Below are 23,670 nucleotides of genomic sequence, written 5' to 3'. Positions count from 1 at the left end.
TGTACGAAGTTATTTTATGGCATCTCTAATTTACAATGAGAAATTACAAGTCAAAAGAATCCAGAATCAGGATAGCTAAATTTAAACCCCACACGTTCAAAAGGTCATTATATAAAGAAATACTTTGGGTAGAGTAAAAACGCTACTACAGTATCTTTTTCCCAAAAGAATTCAAGGCAATTTACAATAAGAATTATATGCAATGGATAAATCAAGACAATAAGGTAAATGGAGATTCTCAGCAATAAATGGATTCTAGAATGAAGATGAAAAAAATATATAAACTCCTAAGACTAAAAGATACCTCATCAAATTTTTAAAATAATCCTTCTAACCCCAAGGCAAGCCTTTAAACAACCTAGAAAGATAAGTGAGCAATGGCTCACCCTACTATTATGTAATGAACACCACGTAATGGAATGGTTTTCTTCTGGACTCTAACTTTATTCTATAGGGTTAGATATTTTCTTCACCTTACAGAGGAGGAAACAAACTCAGAGATGTAAAATAACTTGCACTAGGCCACACTACTAGTAATTAGTGAAGATAGGATTTAAATCCAGGACTTAACCAAAACGATTACCTTTTTTTTTCCTTTTTTTTTTCTAATTGAAGTATAGTTGATTTACAATAGTTAGTTTCAGGTGTACAGCACAGTGATTCAGCATTTTTGCATATCATACTCCATTATAGGTTATTACAGTATAATGGGTATAATTCCCTGTGCTATATAGTATATCCTGGTTGCTTATCTATTTTAATATATAGCAGTTTGTATCTGTTAATCCCATGCCCCTAATTTGTCCCTCCCCCCGTCTCTCTCCCCTTCGGTAACCACAAGTTTGTTTTCTTTACCTGTGAGTCTGTTTCTGTTTTGCATATACATCCAGTTGTATTATTTTTTAGATTCTACCCAAAACCATGATATTGACTCCCAGTGAATAGTGAACTAGAAGAGATGAAACTTACCTCATTAAGTGACAATGTTTAAAGCTTGAATCTTGGCTCTATCACATATTAAGTGACTAATCTCTGGAAGTAATTTAGCTTTCTAAGCTTCAGCTTCCTCACTTATCAAATGAAGACTTTGTGGCTATACTCACAAAGTTACTGTAAGGAATAAAGTTTACTGTGTCTGTAATGATATCTATCTCATAAGGTTGTAGTAAGGGTTAAATGTGTAATTCACATAAAACTTTTACAACGGATTCAGCATGTAGTGAGCAATGAATAATAATAATGCTATCATTATTGCTAAAATAAATCAGGATTCCAAAATCTGACCCTAGAGACCATCTAATCAACCTCTAATAAGACAGATGAAAATGAGACCAGAAGTGGTGAAATTACTCAGTCTAAGTCACACAGCCAGCAAGTAATTAACAGAGATCCAGGTCTCCCAAGCCCCAGCAAATGCCCTCTCAATCACAAGCCTGGTTGCTTATGGACCTGAATCCCCCTAAGCCTATATACTTTTAGTCACACAACAGAGGCTTACCCCAGCAATGTAGCTGCCAGTAGCTCGAATACAACTCACAGCAACACCAATTCCCCCAGCCGACTTGGATATCAATGCACACTGCTTTAGAGTGTCATAAATACCTTCAATGCTATCATCTTTCATACTCAGAAGGAAACAGCTACAGGGGAAAAAAGTCACAACTCAGCAAGGAACCGAAGCAAAGCAGAATCAAAAAATGACTATATAATCCAAAGACAGTAAGTTAGGCAAATAAACAATTTGAAGCTTACAAAATTCCTAAGGGTTTTTAGAAGGAAAAACACAAAACAAAACCTTTTACTGGATATGACACAATAAGATATATCAACATATATTGTTTTAAAATCACCTTGCTGCCTACCCTAGATGCTAAGCCTGGAAGGAAGGCTTAAGAGATAAGTGTAAAAATATTAGCTTCCATGTTCACCAGACTGCAAATGTGCCATTATAACATTTTCTCATGTAAATTCCTAAGCATACATAACACCTTTTCAACCTATTAGTAAGCCAAGAAAAATTAAACATTTATGAAAAAAACCCCACCTATCCAATACTGAACCAAATTTGGTATGTCCATCAAAATTTAGCTTCCTTACAGTCTTTTTGAAGACAACCCTTCTACCTGTGCTTTGGATCTTATCCTCCTACCCCAGGAACCTTAGTCTTCCAATGATCCCTTCAGTAACTTAAATATTCAACCAGACGGACTCTGTTGACTTTTTCTATTAAATATTCAGACATTCAGAAAGGCACAGAGAATAATATAACATATACTTTGTACTTACCACCTACCTCAAGAAATAAGACACTACAAATATAACCTAATTACAATCATATACCATTTCCATGCCTTTCTACGTTCTTTTAGCGTTGACATATGTTCCACATTTTTGAAATTTCTGGCTCCATCTTAATTTATCTCTCTGTAACCCACTTTTATTTAACTCAATACTGTGTTAGAGATTCATTCCTACTGATACATATAGGACTAGTTTATTTTCACTGCTGTAATGTATTCCATTGTATGAATATACCAATATATTTTGTCCATTTGCCTACTGGTAGACATTTGGATTACTTCCAATTTGTTTGCTATTCTAAACAATGCTGCTGTGAAAGTTCTTAAACATATCTCCTTGTGCTTATGTCTAAGGATTTCTATAGGGTATAAACCTAGGAGAGGAATTTCTGGGTCAAAAGATATGCATGTGTTCCACTTTACTAAAGATTCTCCAAACTGAATGGGTACGTATACTCCATCTAGCAATGCATGAGAGTTCCCTATGTTCCACACTCTTACCAATACTTACTATTAACAGCCTTTTAATTTGTATCAATCTGTTGGGTATGAAATATCTCATTATGATATTAACTTTCATTTTCTTAATCACCAGCAAAGTTTATCATCATCTCACGTGTTTATTAGCCAATCAGTTTCTTCTACAAATTAGCCCATGTTTCTATTTCGTTCTGTGTCTTTTTCTTATAATCCTTCAACAGTTAACATACATTGCAAATATCTTCTCCCAGTCTGAAACTTTTTTCACTGTATTTGGTTCACAGAAGTTTTAAGTTTTAATGTAGTCAATTTTTCCTTATATTGTTTGCTTATTATATCTACTTTAAGAAATTCTTCACTACTCTGAGGTCATATATAATCTATCAAGATTTAGGTTGATAGTCATGATGTCTGCAGCTCACTTTCAAATGACTCAGCCAAAAAAAATTTTTTTTTAATTTTAAAGATAAAAATACATATATATGGCAAAATGTTAGTAATTTTTTTATCTAGGCAGAAGTGAGTGCATGGGTGGAGTTCACTGTCCTTTTCTTTAAATTTTCTGAATGTTTGAAATTCATATTAAAAAGTTGAGGAGGAAAATATTTTCTCTATATGTTCTTCTAAAAGATTTTACTTTCACATTCTCTTGAATTTATTTCTATATATGGCATGAAGAAGGGAAATCTAATTATACTTTTCCCCATAGGATAACCAATTTCCTTAGCACTGTTTTCCCAATGAAATGCAATGACACCCTGTTATTCATCAAGTTCCCATATAAGCCTGAATCTCTTTTTGAGCTCTCTGTTATGTTCCAGTGGCCAGAGCAAATACTATACTATCCCAGAGTAAATATCACAAAGTATGGTATTTACTCTGGGATAGACAAACCATGGGTTTATAGTGGTCTTGAAATCTGGTAGGACTTTTTCTTCAAAACTATCTTGTTATTTACATTAGTTTCCTGTAGCTGTCCTAACAAATACCACTAACTCAGTGGCTTAATATAGAAATTTATTCTCTCACAGTTCAGGAGGCCAGAAGTTCAACATCAGTTTCACTGGGTCAAAATTAAGAACATTCCTCCAGAGGCTCTAGGGGAGAGTATATTCCTTGCCTCTTCCAGCTTCTGGTGGCTCCTTTGCTTGTAGCCACATCACTCCAATTTCTGCCTCTATCTACACACTGCCTTCTTTTCTTCTGTATGTATCATATCTCCCTCAACCTCTCTCTTATAAGGATATTTTTACTGGATTCAGGGCCCACCTGAATAATTCAGGATAATCTCCCTATGTCAAGATCTTTCTTAATCATAACTGCAAAGACTCTTTTCCTTATAAAGTAACATTTACAGGTTCCAGGGATTAGGACCTGATATCTTTGAGCAGTACTAGATTATTCTTAGCATTTTGCTCTTCCATATAAACTTTAGAATCAGCATGTTGAAATTCTGACTGGAATTACACTGAAACTATAGATTAACTTGGAAAAAACTGACATTGTTACAATATTAAATCCATTTATGAATATAAGATCATTCTCCATTTATTTGTTTTTTAATGTCCTTCAATTACGTTTTAGAATTTTTTCCTTAAAAGCCTTACACACCTTTCATTAGATTTATTCTTGGGTACCTTCCAGTATTATGATATGTTTTAAACTTAAATCTTCTAACAGCTAAAATACAGAAACTCAACTGATTAATTTATGTTGAATTTACATCCAGATATTCTGCTGAAATCTCTTTTTAATTCTAATAATTTGTAGATGCTCTTCAGGAATCATTACAGTTTCGTTCCTTCATTTCCAATCTTTTTTTTTCTTATCTTACAATGCTGGCTCAGGCCTCCACTACAATGCTGAAAACAGAGGTCCAATAGATCTAAGTTTTTAGTGGATTATCTTTTACCAAATAAAGGAAGTTATTTTCTGTATCTATTTTGCTAGGTTTTTTTATTATGAACGTATTAAATGATATAAAATGTTAGTGCAATGAAGTACATTAATACACTTTTTGATGTTAGCATATCCTTGAGTTCCTTGGATAAAACAAACTTGCTTAGGGTGTATTAGTCTTTTTTTTTTTTTTTTACAAATTACCAGACTCTGTTCCAATGTTTCCTTTATCAGAAAATGGCACCATAATAAATCCTGTTACTCTACCCATAAACTCAGGAACCACTCTTGACTCATATCCAAATCATCAAATTCTATCAATTTTACCTCCCAAATCTCCTGAATTTGTCTATTTCTCTCAATCTCTACTTTCACCTTCCTAACCCAAAATACCATAATCTCTCATACAGACTACGATTAGTCCTCTAATGACTGTCAGTATTTACTTTTATAAAAAAACTTTATTGAGATATAATTCTCATACCATACAAGTCCCCGTTTAAAGTGTACAATTAATGGTTTTTAGTATATTCACAGAGTTGTACAACCATCACCACAATCATGTTTAAAATTTTATTATCGGCATTTGTCTCTCTTCAATTCATTTACCACACTGCAGTAAGAGAGCTTTCCAGAAAGTAAATCTCATTTTATCAGAACAGGAGCGATTAAATGTATATCAGGGCTTCCCTGTGGCGCAGTGGTTGAGAGTCCGCCTGCCGATGCAGGGGACATCGTGCCCCGGTCCAGGAGGTCCAGGAGGATCCCACATGCCGCGGAGCGGCTGGGCCCATGAGCCATGGCCGCTGAGCCTGCACGTCCAGAGCCTGTGCTCCGCAACAGGAGAGGCCACAACAGTGAGAGGCCCACGTACCGCAAAAAAAAAAAAAAAAGTATATCAAAGTAATTTTTAAGTGATGAACTGCCTAGTTTCTTCAGGTCAAGGTTTATTTCCCTAGCAAAAGCATTTCAGAACATTAAAAGCGACTATAGATGACACATACCTAGAAAGTTGTGGGCGGTTGGTGCCAGCATTGAAGAGAGTGGGAGAGGCATGGGTAAACCACTTCTCAGAGAGAAGGTTGTATGTTTCAATAGCAGCATCAATATCTTCTTTGTGAATGCCCACAGATACCCTCATCAACATATGCTGTGGTCTTTCAGCCACTAAAAACAAAAGAGGAATTTTCACATAATGGGACATGTGAGAAAAACTAGGCTGAGATATGTACTTGAGTCAAAAAAAGGAACACCAAAAGACAATTTTAAAAATTTTACACCAATAAGCAGCAAAATTATTCATAAACTAAACATGAAGTTTAAAATGTTAGAGTTTAAATAGAAGTGCTAAGGCTAATAGCTCAAAGCTCTATTTTCAATATAATGAGTAGAAAATGTACCACACAAACACATTCATGTCTCACCTTTTCCACTGATCTTCAACAAATAGGATCGCTCCAGCGTCTAGAAAAAGCAAAACAACAAAAAACTTCCAGGGCATAGTTTTTAAAGACATAGTAGATATATCATTCACAATAAGGCAATCTTTTTAAATCTTCTCCGTTTTTAATATAATCTTAAATGACAAGAATAGCGTATTTAGTTTTACTAGCTTTAGCTTGGAACATTATCAATTGGCTATTTGTTTTGGAAAAGACTGCCTGAAAATTTCTGGAAAAAGCCAGCTCTATGTTAACATGTATAATGTTAATAGCAGATGTTGTAGTATTCATCACCACATCATAATGGTTAACATTTACGAAGTGCTTATAACAGGCTAGGCATTGATCAAAGTAGCACACACACTCACTCCTCAAGAGAATTTGCTGTTGAAATTTTATTATTATCCCCATTCTAAAGATGAGGAAACTGAGGACAGAGAGATTAAGTATCTTGCTAATAAGAAATAGAGCAGAGATTTGAACCCAGGTGGTCTGACACCAACATTCATGTTCTCAATCACTACATAATACTGTTTATCCACACAAAAGTACCTAGAAAAGCACTTGGCACATAGTAGGAATTCAATAAACAGTTGTTGCATAAACAGTAGAATATGGAATCATTCTGGCAAATTACCTGCATAACTCCAAAGGTATCCAGAAGTAATATTTGGAAAACTTGAAAACTGCAAATGAATAAGCTATCTTTCCTTAATTCAAACAACCACCACCACTCTAACCCCACTAATCCCACAGGTCCCCCAACTCTCAACAAATTTCTACCTCTATAATTATATCACTAAAACATAAACAAAAACCTGTATTTCCTGATTCAAGGAGGAATTCCCACTCATTTGAAACCCATTATTTACCTTAAAGCCAAAGTAATTATAAGAGAAATCTCGGTCATAGATAATGGCAGAATTCAGGCGCTGGTGAAGGTAAAAAAAAAAATCCATAATTAAGATAATTAGATTTATTTTCACAAACTCTGGTATCTTTCAGCCCTGACTTCAGAACTAAAATTGACATAGAATATAAAAGAGATAACACTAAGTATTACTTAGTATAGAATAGAAATCCATACCTGATGTCAAGAAAAAAAAATTATATAAATTGAGTATCCTAATTAGGTTTAAAAACATGTACATTAAAGGACTAGAAGAAAACATTTAAGTATAAGTTGTATATAAGTAAAAATACATATGACTTACCAAACTTTCCCTATTATGTTTACAGTACATCTCTGAAGAAGGAAAGAACATGAGCATAAAAGGGACTATATTATCACCCTTAAACATGTTTTTAGATTAGCTATTACTCCAAAAGTATCAGAGCCATATAATTAATAATATGTATTTTTATCTTCCATTTTAAACTGCACATAACAATATATAAGATAAATAATTACGTTAATTCTAAGGCTCATCAAATCCATGGTCCTTTAACAGGTTTTAAACAAACTACTGCTGTGACAGTAATATTTTAAAGCAGAACTGGCCATTGTTACAGGCTTTTGTAGGCTATAGAGCCATTTAAAGAAAACAAAAGCAATTTAGGTACAAATAATCATTTTGGATAGAGAAATGTGGAGCCAGTCTTTCAAAATACTATCAGTATTTCCATATAAGGATCCATGTCCAAGGACTTGAAAAATCTGTACAAAACTCTTCCTTACTAAGTCCGGGCGCCATAACTACTGAGCCCGCGCTCTAGAGCCCGAGAAATACTGCTTTACACAGTATATTTCAACATTTTCCAAATTCCATTCATTCAGGTATCATCTCATCTCCATGATTTGTGTTAACTACCATCCATTCTATTAAGACTTTCATTCTCACTTTTTTTGACTTTAATAAGTTTATTTGAAAAAGAAACTTGTGGGAATTCCCTGGCAGTCCAGTGGTTAGGACGCTATGCTTTCACTGCCGGGTTCAATCCCTGGTAGGGGAACTAAGATCCCACAAGCTGCAGGACGCTGCCAAAAAAAAGAAAGAAACTTGTATGTTGATTCCATAAGTGGAAGACTAGTATAAGTTGTCATAAAATGAAAACCATAATAGGGAGGGTGGGAGGGAGGGAGACGCAAGAGGGAAGAGATATGGAGACATAAGTATATGTATAACTGATTCACTTTGTTATAAAGCAGAAACTGACACACCATTGTAAAGCGATTATACTCCAATAAAGATGTAAAAAAGAAAAACAAAACTCTTCCCTTCCTCTTAAATTTTTAAGGGCATCTTTGTTGCCAAAGACAGGTAGGGGCCTTGCATGAAAAATGGAGAATTGAAATACTTGATTATCAATATTTATTTTTTAGATACAGGTTTTTGCTGTCGTCATTTTATTTTTGTTTTTCACCTGTCTTCAAGATTATACATATGAACAACACACAACTCAGTTTCCTCTCAGTCTCTTTAACATCAGATACATATTTAGAGACAGCCGACTAATCATTCTATTACCTACAGTTAAAAGTGGTTTCTAATCTGTGTGGATATCCATGGTAAATAAATCCTGTGTGCAAAAGGGCTGGCTGGACCTACCCATCTTTTCCCTTCTGTTCTTTGGGATGTAGTTAAGAAAGGGGTTGAAACACAAATGGATAATTTTTAAGTTGCTGAGCAAGAAGATCTTTCAAAATTTTACCTGAACCACCCTTTTGGCAGTCAGTTTAGCAATGTCTACTAAAATTTTAAATGTACATACTCTTTGGCTCAGCAATTCCACTTAAGGAATTTACCTTACCGATACACTCATCTACAAGTAAAGCGCTACCATACAAGGATATTCACTGCAGTGAAAAATGGTAAACAAATATTCATCACTAGAGCAATTCTTATATATATGTATAATGATGATACAGCTATAGAATGGAATTCATAAACGCTAATAAAGAACTATCTCTAAGATATACTCGCAAGTGAAAAAGTAACAGAAAGAATAGTATGCACAGTACACTACCACTAAAAGGAAAAATAAAGGTACACATACGTGTATTATAGAACAGCTCTGGAAAAATACATTTTAAAATGACAAAATGTTGCTGTTTCTAGAGAGGAAAACTAGGATTCAGAGAAGGAGAAAGAATTACTTTTTACCTCTATCTCTTGTAGTGTTTAAAGTTTTTTAAATGTGCTTATTTTCTTAAAAAAAAAATCTATAAAAAATTTTTCACCAAAGCATTATACATACATCTTTATTGGCCAAAACAATATCCACTGTTGACTTGGCCACCATGGGAGAGTGCTTGCCATTATGTGGATTTATGTAGTTGAAGAGGTCTTCCATTACATCTAAAAACAAAACAACAGAAAATTAAAATATCAAAATCACTTAACAGCTAATTCAATCTTCAGGTAACAGTTTACAACAGTGGTTCTCAACCGTTTTTCATCCCAACCCACCTTAGTACCTAGCACAGAAAGTGCTCAATGAACATACACACGTCTAATAAATATATAAGGAAATATATATATTTATAAGCTAAATCTTCCAGAGTTAGAGTGAGCATAGGCTCCTGTAGTTTGAAAAAGACTGCCAGATGATTCTGACATAAAACCCCATTGAGAATTACTGGTTGAAAATAAAGAAAAACAGAAATTATAACCTCTTCTCAAGTTTTTTTTATCCTAACAAAACAGACACTCAACTTAAAATTCAAAACCTATCATCCCAGTCATTTTACTTCTATAAATGCACATTTAGTAATAAGCCCTCTCTCTTCCAGACATCACAGCAGTATTTAGTCCTCTGCATTTATACATATAATACACATATACACAAAGCTGGCATTCTGACTGAATTTGACTTGAATCCATAGTCAATTTCGGGAGAACTGATATCTTTACAATAAATCTACTGAAGAGTGAGATATAATGTTTAAGTCCCCATATAACAGATCTCGAATTGAAAGCTGAAAGATTTCTACTCTCAGTCTACCAGCTGACTTCTTATATACCACCTTTTATATACCTTACAAATTATTTAACCTTCCTTTGCCCACATTCCCTGAGCTATAAAATGGGAGTGCTGACTAATGGTGACAAAAGACTGACTGTAACACTTTGTTTAACCCAGAAATTATCAATAAATATTATTCTTTTTTCCAACCACACCACCACCAAGCATCTAAAGATGGGTTTCAAAAAAAAAAAGAAACAAAAAGATAAAGAAAAGTATCCATTGACCCTTCCATGCAGCAGGTCAGCAGCATGGAGAAATAGGAAGTTCTAGTCTCCCTCTGCCACTAACCTGCACACTTTGCTTTTTTAAACAAGATGGAATTTCTCTTTTTGACACTCAAGGTTTCATTCTAGTACCCTTATAAATTTTCTGAAAATACTAAATTCTTTCTAACTTTTTCCTCTAGACTCACCACTGAATACTTTCTTTGTTTCTTTGTGCAAGTTAGAGACGGCAATCCTTGCTGCCAGGATGGCATAGTCAGGGTGCTTAGTAGTCAAGGTCGCAGCTGTTTCAGCGGCCAAAGTATCTAGTTCCACAGTAGTGACCCCACTGTATAAGCCTTGGATTACTTTCATGGTGATCTGAGCCTATAAAAGCAAAACCAAGAATTACTTGTGCTTTCCCAAGAACCAACAGCTTCCTTAAGAGAGCAATGAAGAAAACAATCAATTTATATCAAAATAAAAGACAACTTCCTTTTATGAAAAATTATCTTTCAGAATGGTGGGCTGTGGAAAATTTAGTAATGAGAATTCATAAGCCAATAGAGCTGCTAGAAAATGCATACTACATATACAATGAAGAAGTGTGGAACGAAAGAAAGAGAGAAAGAGAAAGAAAGAAAGCGGGGGGAGGAAGGGAGGAAGGAAGGAAGTTAGTTTTAAAATCTAAGTAGAGCTTTTACAGAGATTAACAGTCACACAGGGAAACAGCTGAAAACAGACCAATGATTCTATAATTATTTCCCCATCTTTTATTCAAATTCTCTCTATATAATCAGGGTTCACGCTACATACTTACCCATTTTGCCCCAATTCTACCTAAGGACAAGTACGGGAAAGCAAATGAATCAAACTTTAATCATTCCAATGAAAGGAGATGAAGATATAAGTTAGAGTTGGGGCTGAGTCATCAAATAATTTAATGGCTACTCCTTCTTTAACATTTCACAAATTACAAAATATCTCAACTTTCATGATCTTCTCTGACATTTCACAATTACCTGTGAGATGGGTATATAACTATCACCACTTTACATGAGGAACCAGGTTACTGGGACTTGCCCAAGCTTTACTATCTAAGTCTTCTGGCTCCACATCCCATTCAACCTCAATGCATTTCACTGTTTTCAAGACCGTACTGTAAGAGATACCCCTCTTTAAAACACACGATGCTAATACACATATATATGGAATCTAAAAAAAAAAGGTTATGAAGAACCTAGGGTCAGGACAAGAATAAAGACGCAGACCTACTAGAGAATGGACTTGAGGACACAGGGAGGGGGAAGGGTAAGCTGGGACAAAGTGAGAGCGTGGCATGGACATATATACACTACCAAATGCAAAATAGATAGCTAGTGGGAAGCAGCCGCCTAGCACAGGGAGATCAGCTTGGTGCTTTGTGACCACCTAGAGGGGTGGGATAGGGAGGGTGGGGGGGGGAGACGCAAGAGGGAAGAGATATGGGGATATATGTATATGTATAGCTGATTCACTTTGTTATAAAGCAGAAACACACCATTGTAAAGCAATTATACTCCAATAAAGATGTTAAAGAATAAATAAATACATAGATAAATAAAACACACAATGTACAAGTCAAGAAAGACAAATTCGGGGCTTCCCTGGTGGCGCAGTGGTTGAGAGTCCATCTGCCAATGCAGGGGACATGAATTCGTGTCCCGGTCCGGGAGGACCCCACATGCTGTGGAGCAGCGGGGCCCGTGAACCATGGCCACTGAGCCTGTGCGTCCGGAGCCTGTGCTCCGCAACGGGAGAGGCCACAGCAGTGAGAGGGCCACGTACCGAAAAAAAAAAAAAAAAAAGACAAATTCCATGTTGTATATATGTATGTGTTTACTGAATCTTTAAAAAAAAAAAAAAGATTAGGGAATTTCCCAGTGGTCCAGTGGCTGTGTCTCCAAGCTTCCACTGCAGGGGGCACAGGTTCAATCTCTGGTCGGGGAACTAAGATCCCACAAGCCATGCAGCCGCAAAAAAAAAAAAAAAGACAAATTCCCTGTTGTATATATGTATGTGGTTACTGAATCTTTAAAAAAATAAAAAACGATTAGGGAATTTCCCAGTGGTCCAGTGGCTGTGGCTCCAAGCTTCCACTGCAGGGGGCACAGGTTCAATCTCTGGTCGGGGAACTAAGATCCCACAAGCCATGCAGCCGCAAAAAAAAAAAAAAGAAAAAACAGATTAATCCAACAGAAAATGAATGCCATTTCCCAGTTGACAAAAGCATGCCCCCTCAAAAAAAAGTGTGTAATTACTAGTTTAAAATCTATTCCAATTAAATTTCAGACCTAAGCTAAGGTTGCTCCTGATCACTTTCTTCTCAGATCCAACAATTAACTCATGTTCAGTAAAAGAGTAGTGAAGTCTTCTAAATGATTTCTGGTGCTATGTGGCAAGTAATCAGAACTCAGAATAAAATAACGCCTGTGTGCTAATAACCATGCCAGATCTAAAAACACATAGACTTTTTCAACTAAATCTACCCTAGAAAGCTCGAGTCAGCTCTAGCACACCTGCACTCTGAAATGTGCGCATGAGGCAATAGAACACCTACGAGTCAAGATACCTAGGTTCTTCTTCCTACACTCCCACTCACTTGTACAAGTCACTCCCCTTCACTTTGGACCTTCCTTATCTATAAAACAAGGAAGATGAAATACGATGATCTCTCAGGTTCGTTCCAACTCTAATATTCTACTATCCTAATTATTGTCTAGATTTCTAAATGTAAAAGGGAATTTCTAATAAGCATATTTTAAAGCTGTATAAAATTATTTTCTTTTGACCATTTTGGTCAATTCAATATTTATTGAGCATCTAATTATATATGTGTTAAGCATTGTGGATATCACAAGAACAAGATGCAGGCCTCCCCAGCAACTCTCGGGGAGGACAAAGACATAAAATTAATTTCTATACTAGGTGGTTAACGCTATGAAGCCAGCACAAGTGCTAGAGTAGTACAGATAAAATACCTAAATAAGGATGGGGCAGTATGGGTTTAAAAAAAAGAAGGTTCTTAGAGACTCCGTTTAGTAAGATCATTTTGAAAGCCATGTGGAAGATGTATTTGAAGACTGCAAGATGAGAGGAAGACCAGAAGAACACTTCAGAGACCACTACAGATAGCAGTCTAGATAAGAGATGCTGAGGGTCTAGAGTAGAGGAGTTATAGAAAGAGAAAAGCACAGCAACTTGCTTATGAATAGCTGGCTCTCCTTAATTTAAAAGCTGGCCATGAAATCTATTTTATATTACTTTTATATTACTCTATATTACTTTAATATATTCTTTCTACATAGATAACAGAAAAGCAAATTTCCAACCAGTTTCTACCCAAATGACCACAATTCCAAAACAAGTTTTTCCACTTATGAATAAAATAATTTACTCAAAGAACTCGCTAATATGAAATGTTAATGTCAAGTTTTCCTCTTTGCTCACTTTTATAGTTCTCTGAAAAGTCAGAACTCACAGCACAGAACAAGACTTAGAAAAAAAGTTTTGTTTCGTTTTGTTTTGTCTGTTTTATTTTTTTTGCCACGCCACACGGCTTGAGGGATCTTAGTTCCCCGACCAGGGATTAAACCCAGGCCATGGCAGTGAAAGCACCATGTCCTAACCACTGGACCGCTAGGGAATTCCCAGGAAAAAAGAAAGTTTTAAGCAATAAATTCACATTTTATATCCAAGGCCAAACCAAAATATAGAGCAAGTGAGTGAAGGGCCAGAGATAAGAGACAAGTAAAAAGAAGCACATGAAGCAAGGAACCCAAGATATAAAGCCTATTTACTTACAGGATCAACAAAGTCCATATTGAGTCCATAACAAAGCTTCTGGATTCGAGATGTAATTTTGTCAAACATAACTCGCTCTTGGCGGCCATCTAAAGAATCAAACCATAAATTCATGTTAGCACTTAATAAGATAGCAATGTCAAAGAATCAAATGTAATCAGCATGTAAACTTTTTAAATTGGCCAACATGAAACGCAATTTCATAGATAAAAGATTCAGACCCCCAATAGTTCATCGAGAGATTATTTTTTCATCTTCAAAAAGTAGGGATTCTATACTGATTCTTCCCTTACATTATACATCAGATGGATTCTTGCAATAAATTTCCCTACCCCACCTTGTCCAAATGACAGGCAGAATTATTCTTTAAAACTTAAGTCAAAATCATATTACTACCCACTGCCGCCCAATAGAGGTTTATCATCTCCTTCAGAATCAAGTCAAAATCATTACAACAGTCCACAGAATCCTACACAACCTGCCTTGTGTGCCCCCTTTGCCAACTTCATCTCCTACTCTCCCACCTTCCTCACTCACCATACCCCACAACCCTGGCTCCTTGCTATCTATAACTCTTTTAGGTCTTTGCTCAATGTCACCTTCTCAATAAGGCTTTCCCAGATCACTCTATTTTAAACTGCAATGTCCCAAACACAGCCTTGCTCCTCTTTATGCTCCTTCTATGCTTTATTTTTCTCTATAGCACTTACGGTCATCTGACATACTCTATGTTTTACTTACGTATTTGTTTATTGTGTGGCTCTCCGCATCCACTAGAATACAATTTCCAAAAAGAAAAAGATTTTTGTCACGGTTTATGTACCAATGTATTCCCCAGTGCCCAGACCAAAGACCAAGGCCTACCACATAGTAGGTACTCAAATATTTATTGAATGCTAAATGATTTATAAACCTGTCTCCATTCTAACATCTTCATGATAAATTTGGCTTACATACTCTCCTAGAGTAATTAGTGATTTTGAATTTACTTCACACCATGTAAAGAAGTACTTCTATTTGTAACTCAAAACAATCTTCCAGAGGCAACCTCTTAGTTTTTATTTTGGAGATACGGAAGCATATACATATGGATCTCATCTAGTTAGTCCTTTTATGGTTTTGGACTTAGGTCCTATTGCTCTTTGCTCTTCCTAACAAAAAGTCCTGGCTGGCCCAAGGACTTTCTCAAATGTTTGATAAAGAATAAATAAACAGTAAGATACCACTAGTAACCCATCACCAATAGAACAAGTTAGTTTTTCTTAAACACTGATATATTAACTAAGATAGCCCTTCTCTTTCTGATCACCACTGTGACCTTTTCTAACCAGACTCACATATGCCAGTGTTTAACTCTGGAATACAGTTAATTAGCTGGCCTACACTGGGACTGAGCCCTCAATGCTCTACCAGCTGGTTAGGCAGACAGGTGACCACAAGGCAATATTAGCAAACTGAGAATCTACAGCTGCCAAATTAATCAGGAAAGTACAATGGCAACTGTCTTAATTCACACTGGAAAGTGGAGGCACACTAAGGGGCTGAAGGACCAATGAGCCACTGTTCTCTAGCCTATCATTCCTCTTGGTCACTTTTTTCAACCCACATGTTGATTTTATCATATCACTAATCCCTGCTTACATTATTATCCTCTCAAACAAGGCCTTCCTTAATTTGGTACCACATCTCCTCTACTGTTCCTTGTGAAATAGCCTAAGTCCCAACAGGGCCTCCCATTCCCACATCCATATCACTGCTTATACCTCACTCTGCCTAAAAGTCCCTCTTCCACCTTTCCATACGTCTAACTCCTCCTCACTATTCAACTCTCACCACATCCATGAAACCTGTCCCAACAACTGTAACCCACATTGACCTCTTCTTCCTGTGAAATCCTCTAGAACACTAATTGTCTGATTTCCTCTTGGGTGTAAGCTGTCTTTCTTAATTCCTCTCTCTTCAGGATGACTTTGCTAATACTGTGAGACCAAGGATGTGCCTCTTCTACAAGATATGAACTTTCTATTCCCTCTACCTGCAACGTTCAGCCCACGGACCTTCACATAGCTGACTCTTAGTATTTATTCAGGGCTCAGATCAAATGTCAGCTCCCTCCCTGAGGATACAAACCAAGATTACTTTCTCATTCATCTTTATCACATTACCCTGTTTTACTACCATCATCTCACTAACCACTATCTGGAATTAACTGATTCTTACATGTTTACTTGTTTCTTATATACACTTAACTACTGTCACTCACCGCAGAATGTAAACTCCAATGAGAAAAGGGATTTAGCTTGTTTTGTTCACTGCTGAATCCCCAGCACCTAAAACAGTTCCTGGCATAAAGAGATGCTGAATACAGTCAGCCCTCTGTATCCATGGGTTCCACATGAACAGATTCAACCAACCGTGGATCATGTACAATTTACGATCCGCAGTTGGTTGGAGCCCTGGATGGGGAACTGGAACTCACAGATGCAAAACCCACCGAGGCCGAGGGACTGCTATGGGACTTGAGCATAAACGGATTTTGGTATCCACAGCAGGTCCTGGAACCAAATGCCCACGGATACTGAGGAATGACTGTAAATACCTTCTGAATAATTGAATGAATGGGCTTCTATAGCCTGTACTTTACCTATTAGAATATTGAACATATTTTATTATATTATTGTTCTTGTCTATCTTTCTCAATTGATTGTAAAGATTTTTGAAAACAAGACCTATGTCTGCCTACTCACCACTGTAACCTCAGTGCCCAGCACAGTATCCACACAGATCTGTAAAATATAGTAACACAGTGGGCTGTAAAGGGAATTAGAAAGGATGGGAGGGAGGAAGGGAGAAGAGAGGGAGGGATAGACAAAGGATATGGAATAGAAGAGATTATCAGAGGGCAAACAGATGCTTTAAAAGGTATTATTTTGCAAACTTTTGTTTCAGTTTTATGTAAATATTTACTTATACATGTGTGTGTACTCAGTCATGATGTAAAATGCACAGTTTTGAAAACACTATACTAAAGTCCAAAGCACACTTTTCAACTCAGCTACACTGCATTTGTTCCATTGGTTCTCAACTTTTTTTTTTAACCTTAATCTCCTTGAGCAATACGATACTGTCTCACCAAGAAAAATAGCCCAAGACAGCAGATGAGAAAAACTCATCTACTATTCCCTTCTGTTATCTAACAATTTTCATATGGATTATTCCTGCATCCCTAACAGCCCTAAGATCATGGAAGATGGAGATGCCTTCTCCCTCTATTATTTCCCTCATAATGCTAAGCAAGATATTAGCACATTCAGTAAGTAATACCTTAGGTAGGCTGCTAGTTGCCCTCTTGAATAATCACATTAAGATTAACAAAACCTACATGAGTTAATCTGCTACTACACTATCATGCCAAAAATGGGGGGGGGTGGATACCCTAAGCAAATTAAAGATCAAAAATAAAATAAAGAAACAAATCTAAGTACAATGTTGTATATTAACAAGCCTTTACAGATGAACCAGTTTGCAAGGCAGAAATAGAGACACAGATGTAGGGAATAAACCTATGGACAACAAGGAAGGAAAGTGCTGGGGGGCGGGGGGGGGGGGTGAATTGGGAGACTGGGATTGACATATATACACTAATATGTATAAAATAGATAACTAATAAAAAAGAAAAGAAAAGAAATGAAAAAACAAGGCTGGCAGAGTCTAGCAGCAAACCATCTGGATCATATCAGGTTCTCTGAAGGAATGAGAAACAAAATAAGACCTGCCTTTTGTTTGTTGTAGATAGTACTTTTTAAACCACAGTATTTGAAAGTGGACCCAAAAGGTTAAAAATGCAACACAGAGGTGTTACCCACTCCAGAGATCTAAGTCCACAAGTTGTCAATTCATCTGTTACAGATTTATCATAAGGGCTCCTCATACTTACATACCTTTTTCTAAAGTTTTAAAAAACTGAATGCTCCTCTCTCACTCACAGGTATGGACCAATAAAAGTGCACTACGTATTTTGATCTTTGGTCTCATCAGCTAAAATGGGAGACTTGGGTAATTCAGAGAATGATGTTCTAAAGATACTGATGCCAGGAAGGTCCACCACTGTCCATCTCTCAGCTGTACGCCATCTAGTTACAACCAAATCAACTACCTGCCTACTCACAACACTCATGATATCCTATATTTTAAAATAATTATTCTCATCCACTCATGAATGAGCATCTATATTCATGGCAGGTCCTGTGCTAAGTGTGGGCATAAAGTCCTCATCTTTGAAACACTCACAGCCTAGTGGACAAAACAATCAGTCAATCAGTGTTCACTAAGTGCCTACAATTTTGAAATAACTTCTTTGCTTCAACAGAAGCAAGTAGAGTCGACTCAAAACGTGTTTGTACCTGTCCCATATGGTTCTCTGTTAAGCGTATGTTTTGCTCTTGTTTTCCAACCTGATTAAATCTTTTCCGGAGGCAAGTCTGTCTCCTCTTATAATTAATTTCACAGAATCAAGCAAAGGACTGACACAAAGGAAGGTACTCAGCAAGCCTAACAGGAAATAAGTGTTGAGGAAGAACACAAGTCCCTGGCCCTTCCCGGTCCCCCACGCTGCCAGAAGATGTCTTGGCCACCCTACTCTAATTCCATATCTCTTCCCATCAAGGGTAAGGCCAGCCAGTCCCGATCCCAAACTCCTCTGGAACCACTCCTGGGGCAAACGGCAACACATCCCTCACGAAGGGCAAACTCCGTGGAGATGTCTGTATCTGAGCCTGACGTTTTTCACCCCACAAAAGAGCTCAGGAAGCTGCTAGGTGCCCGTGTAGGGTGCAGAGCCCCTGCTTCACTAGATCCCCCCGTGCCTAGGACAGGTGACCAAGCCTTTCAAATAAAACTCTGTTGTTCGCTATGGGTTCGAAGCCTGGCCTCACCAGCATCGAACCGGGTGACCGTGCAGTCTCCGCACCTCTCTCTGCGCTTCAGTATCTTCACCCGCGAGGCAGACCCAATTACCCCTACCTCAGGGGCTCCGGGTGAGGAATCAAGTACCGCCTGCAAAGAGCTGTGCGCGCACAGCTACTATTCGCTAAAGGGAAGGTGTCACTCTTTAGACATGCGGCCGGATGGCAGAGCCACGGGGCGCAGACTAAAGGCCAGAGGGGGGTTGGGGACAGACTGAGAAAGGGCAGGAGCCCGAGAAGGTGACAGGGCGGGAAGCTGCCGCCGGCAGCGCGGGAAGCGGCGGAGGCGGGCGGGCGCGACTAACTGCTAGGCCGGCGGCAGCCCGCGTACCTCCCCCACCGCCCCCTCCCCGGCCTCTCACCTCGCTTGATAACATGCATCGCAGCTAGTGGCTGAGGCGCCGAGGGATGCGAGACGCGGCTGCAGCTCCGAGGCGCCGGCAGGATCGAGAAAGTGGCAGAGTGCGGAAGGTCAGGCTCGAGGGGTTGCTCGGGTGCAGGGCCTGGCGTTAGGGCCAGAGCGCACTTTCCCTCCACAGAGCAGGGCAAGGCAATCCGAATCCTCTTCCCGCTCCCGCCAGCCGCAACGCAAAAGCGGCGCGACAGAGCTCGCAGGAAGTTATGCGACACTGCCAGCGCCGCGGCCGGTGGGCAGGCCTAGCGTAGCAGTGTCCTTCCCACAGCCGCCATGTTGAGTGTGGACAGGGCCCAGGAGACGGCGCCTCTCCCACGGTCGTGCTAGGTGTGGGTGCGCCCGGCGGGAACGCCGCTCTTCGGCCGCCATGTTGGGTGTGGGCAAAGCCCTATCTGGGGCTCCGCGGCCGGACTTAGCGCGCAGAGGCAGGCCAGGCGTGGCTCCGCCTCTCTTGCTGGCAGGCCCCGCAGAAGTCAGGGCAGTTCGAGTATTTTTGAAATAGCAAAACCCCAACCATCCGCTTTTTCTTGTCTTGAAGACTGTTACGTGATGATAACCCAAGACTGCCGTCCGAGCTGAGCTCTAGCCTGAAATCCGCAGCCGGAGGCCGGAGGCTGGGAGCCCCAGGGCCCTTCGGGCGGCCTGAAATCTCGCACTCAAGTCAGGTTGGAAGAGAGCCTTGCTAGGCCAAGGGCCTTTGGAGTTTATCTTGACGGAAGTGGGAACGAGCCCTGGCAGACTTTTGAGCAGGGCAGGGCTATGATCCATTTGCTTTTAGAATTATCCAGTGGATGTGTCTCGTGGAGGTAGAATGGACAGGACTTGGTTACCGAATGTGGGGAGTCAGAACAGGTGAGACATGACTCACAAGGCTGGTGTAGAAGCTTCCGATTTGGGCTAGGCTGACTGATTTTTATGATATCTCACGTGGCATCCCCTCCCTAAAACCTTTCACTGGTTCCTTACTGCTCTCAGGGTGGTTCCAAGGTTCCTGTGAAGTACAGTGGTACCTCAAAGATACTGGTTCCAGACAACTGCAATATAGCAAATATCACAATAAAGCAAGTCACACAAACTTTTTGGTTTCCCGGTGCATATAAAAGTTATATTGACACTATACTGTAGTCTATTAAGTGTGCAATAGCATTACGTCTATTAAAAAAATGTACATACCTTAATAAAAAATACTTTGTTGCTAAAAAATGTTAACCACCATCTGAGCCTTCAGCAAGTGGTAATCTTTTGGCTGGTGGAGGGTTTGAAATATTGCAAGAATTACCAAATGTGACACAGAGACGTGAAGCAAGCAAACGCTGTTAGAAAAATGGTGCTGATAAGACTTGCTTGCCACAAATCTTCAATCTGTAAAAAATGCAATACTCGCGAAGTGCAATAAAATGAGTTATGCCTGTAATTCTAACAGTCACAGGTGATAAGTGAAGCCATATGATAGATAGGGTCAGACGGCCTAGAGATAGGGTTGCCAGATTTAGCTAATAAAAATGTATCCCCAATATCTCATGGGACATAATTATACTAAAAATTTGTTTGTCTAATATTCAACTACTGTATCCTGTATTTCATCTGGTAACCCTACCCAGAGAGCTTTTGGGAATGTGTATGAGAGTTTCACTTTCCCTTGGCAGCGGAGAAATGTCTCTTCATCCTGTCTGCTGTGCCACAAAGAGCACAGAGAACACAAGGAGAGTCAAAGCCAGCACAGGTTAAAATCTCCTACATGCTTTATTGGACTTCAAAGAGTCTTATGAAATAACACAGAAAAACCCATGTGAGGGTGTCCAGGGGGTACAAGGCAGTCTGCAGCCTAGCACCCTCCCAAGACCAGCCCCAGGTGCCCCCACCCCAGGCCCAAAATAGGATCCCAGAGTAAAGACACGGCAGGGAGTGGGGCAGAGGGAAAATACCTTTACAGCCATTGCAAAAACAGGGAAGGGAGAGAGTTGTCTAGAGGGTGGGAAGGGCGGGGGAGTGGTCACACAGCCACCTTGACCTACACCATCTTCCTTAGCCACCCCCTTCCCTAAGCCGGCTGTGTCCTTCTTGAGCCTCTGGCCCAGGCTATGCAGTAACATGAAAATGGGGTCTGACAGGGCAAGTATGCAGTGCAGGCACTTGGGAAATTCAGGAGATTTCATTTTTCAACTTTAAACTGTCTTTTGGTTCAAAGTGACAACATCCTGCCCAGCAGCTCCAAGGCCCCATTAGAGCCCTGTATCATAGCTGAGGCTCCCACGGCCATGGGAGCCCACTGTCCTGAGCCTCAGGAGTAATGAGGCTTGGGGAGCATTTGGGCAGCGCCTCTTATAGACAAACCCTCCTGCAGGGTGGGGGAGCGGGGATAAGAGAGAGGCAGGTGTGGGTGAGAGAAGAGAGAAAAGGTGACTGCTTTGTAGCCCACACCTCTGGCTTCCACTCATCCTCCAACTAGGAGAAGTCTCTTCCGATCTATCCCCTAGCCTAGCCTCTCTTCAGAACTCTAGTGGCTTGTTCTCTGGGAGTTGGCTTCGCTCCCCCATGGATCCCTGGAGGCCTCAGTGAGCTCCAGGCCGAGGTTCCCTCTGGCCCACCACACTCCCAGAGAGCAAACTGCAAATATTAGGTCCTAGGCCCCAGTCTGGGGCAAACAGAACCATGGTCGGTGAGGTGGAAGAGATCTGAGGCACAGGTGTCAGAAGTTACTGACCCTCTCTTCCCCCCTAGCCTCTAGGGGAAGTTGGGGAGTGGCCGGGGTGGGGGGAGCCCAAAAGCAGGAGACAGAGAGAAACAAGAAACCAAACCTCAAAACTGGGACAGCAGAGACAGAAGCTGGACCCCAGAGGTGGACTGAGAGCTGAGGGGGCAGCAACTAAGACATGCACTGAAGTGGAGAGGGAGTGACAGCAGCAGCCCATGGTTGGGAGGGAGGCAGGGCAGGCAGGCCATGGTGGTCAGTTAATAAATAATGTTGAAGGACCCAAGGATACGGGGGGCAAGTATGTACAGTGCCCAGGCCCCAGGGCCAGCCCCTCCCATGCCCCATGCTGGGGGCCAGGTATGTTGGAAGGGAGGGAAGGGGAGGCAGAAGACCAGGTGAGGACAAGCTGTCCCACAACTGCCACCCTCATCCTGCCTACTTCTTAAGAGGCTTCTTAAAGATTTTGAGGGGAAACTTCTTCCGGCCTGGGCTGGAGTCTGTCTCCTCACCAATGGAGCCATTATCCTCCTCAGCCACGGCCTTCTTGCCAGCCAGGTGGGGAATACGTGTATTTCGGCTAGACTGCAGGGCTCTGCTGTCCCCAGCTGGAGACGGCGTGTCTGGGTCTGGGGAACTGGGGCTGTGAGAACGGGAAGAATCCAAATGTGGAGAACCACTAGGTGGGGCTGGGGAGCTCAGCTCCATCAGGCTGTGGGCCTTGTCCAGCCCATGGTTCAGTGCCAGCAGTGCCTTCTTGGCCAGGGCAGGGCTGTCAGGCAGTTTCTCCACCAGAGAGGCGGGATGGACCCCCTCAATCAGCCGGTGGCTGCCGTTGGAAGTCATGGCACTGAGAGCCTCATCTGCAGCACGGACCATCTGAGGAGGCTTGAGGACCAGACGCTGGCGGTCACTCATGTGGAGGGAGGACTCCGAATCGGAATGGGTCAAATCCCTGTAAGACAGGTCAGAGAGGAAGAAAGGGACGCATAGAGGATGGGGGGGCAGGGGGGAATTTGAAGAGGAGACGGGGCCAAGAGAGAAGACAAGGGCAGGGTAGGAAAATGGGGATGGAGAGAGGGACAGGAGAGATAAAATAGGGTGAATAGCAGGTGGGAAAGAGGGAAGAATGAGAAACAGAGGGAAGTTGAGCAGGCCATAAGCACGGGATAAGAGAGAAGGAAGGAATAGGGAATAAGGATAGATTGGAGAAGAGATAAGGAGAAAAGAGTAAAATTGGGGAGGAAGAAAAGCAAAAGGAGAAGCAGGTAGAAATAAGGAGGACCAAGGGGAGAGAAGAAAAGAAAGAGGGAAAAGTGATGGAGAGAGAAGAGACAGACAAGAATCAAAAACAAATGTCATTATACCATTATCTTTCTGGCAAAGGGCTTTCCAAGGCCTGTGCCCCACCCCTGATGAATGGCCAGGCCCTAAACCGGTGCAACCATTGGCTTCAATGCCAC

At 40.1% G+C, this 23,670-nt stretch overlaps 2 protein-coding genes across 5 annotated transcripts in view; both read right to left on the bottom strand.

Annotated features, from left to right (window-relative positions):
* Nucleotides 1-19,731, bottom strand: part of RRM1 (ribonucleotide reductase catalytic subunit M1) — a 34,803-nt gene extending 15,072 nt beyond the window's left edge. The window contains exons 1-8 of the mRNA XM_024731836.1: nt 19,463-19,731; nt 14,137-14,225; nt 10,503-10,680; nt 9,320-9,420; nt 6,994-7,053; nt 6,104-6,143; nt 5,684-5,846; nt 1,499-1,640 (exon numbers count right to left, since the gene is read on the bottom strand). Of these exons, the coding sequence (XP_024587604.1) occupies nt 1,499-1,640; nt 5,684-5,846; nt 6,104-6,143; nt 6,994-7,053; nt 9,320-9,420; nt 10,503-10,680; nt 14,137-14,225; nt 19,463-19,481 (792 nt within the window). The 5' untranslated portion in view covers nt 19,482-19,731. The remainder of the gene's footprint in view (nt 1-1,498; nt 1,641-5,683; nt 5,847-6,103; nt 6,144-6,993; nt 7,054-9,319; nt 9,421-10,502; nt 10,681-14,136; nt 14,226-19,462) is intronic.
* Nucleotides 19,732-21,235: 1,504 nt separating this feature from the next.
* The window catches only part of STIM1 (stromal interaction molecule 1), a 189,653-nt gene continuing 187,218 nt past the window's right edge, over nt 21,236-23,670 (bottom strand). For all 4 annotated transcript variants that reach the window (XM_024731854.1, XM_024731852.1, XM_024731855.1 and 1 more), the window contains one exon: nt 21,236-23,162. In XM_024731854.1, the coding sequence (XP_024587622.1) occupies nt 22,646-23,162 (517 nt within the window). In that variant the 3' untranslated portion in view covers nt 21,236-22,645. The remainder of the gene's footprint in view (nt 23,163-23,670) is intronic.

The sequence above is a fragment of the Neophocaena asiaeorientalis genome, unplaced genomic scaffold, assembly GCF_003031525.2.
Source record: "Neophocaena asiaeorientalis asiaeorientalis breed wild unplaced genomic scaffold, Neophocaena_asiaeorientalis_V1.1 scaffold232, whole genome shotgun sequence".
Classification (NCBI taxonomy): domain Eukaryota; kingdom Metazoa; phylum Chordata; class Mammalia; order Artiodactyla; family Phocoenidae; genus Neophocaena; species Neophocaena asiaeorientalis.
This window is presented reverse-complemented; position numbering and strand designations above follow the sequence as displayed.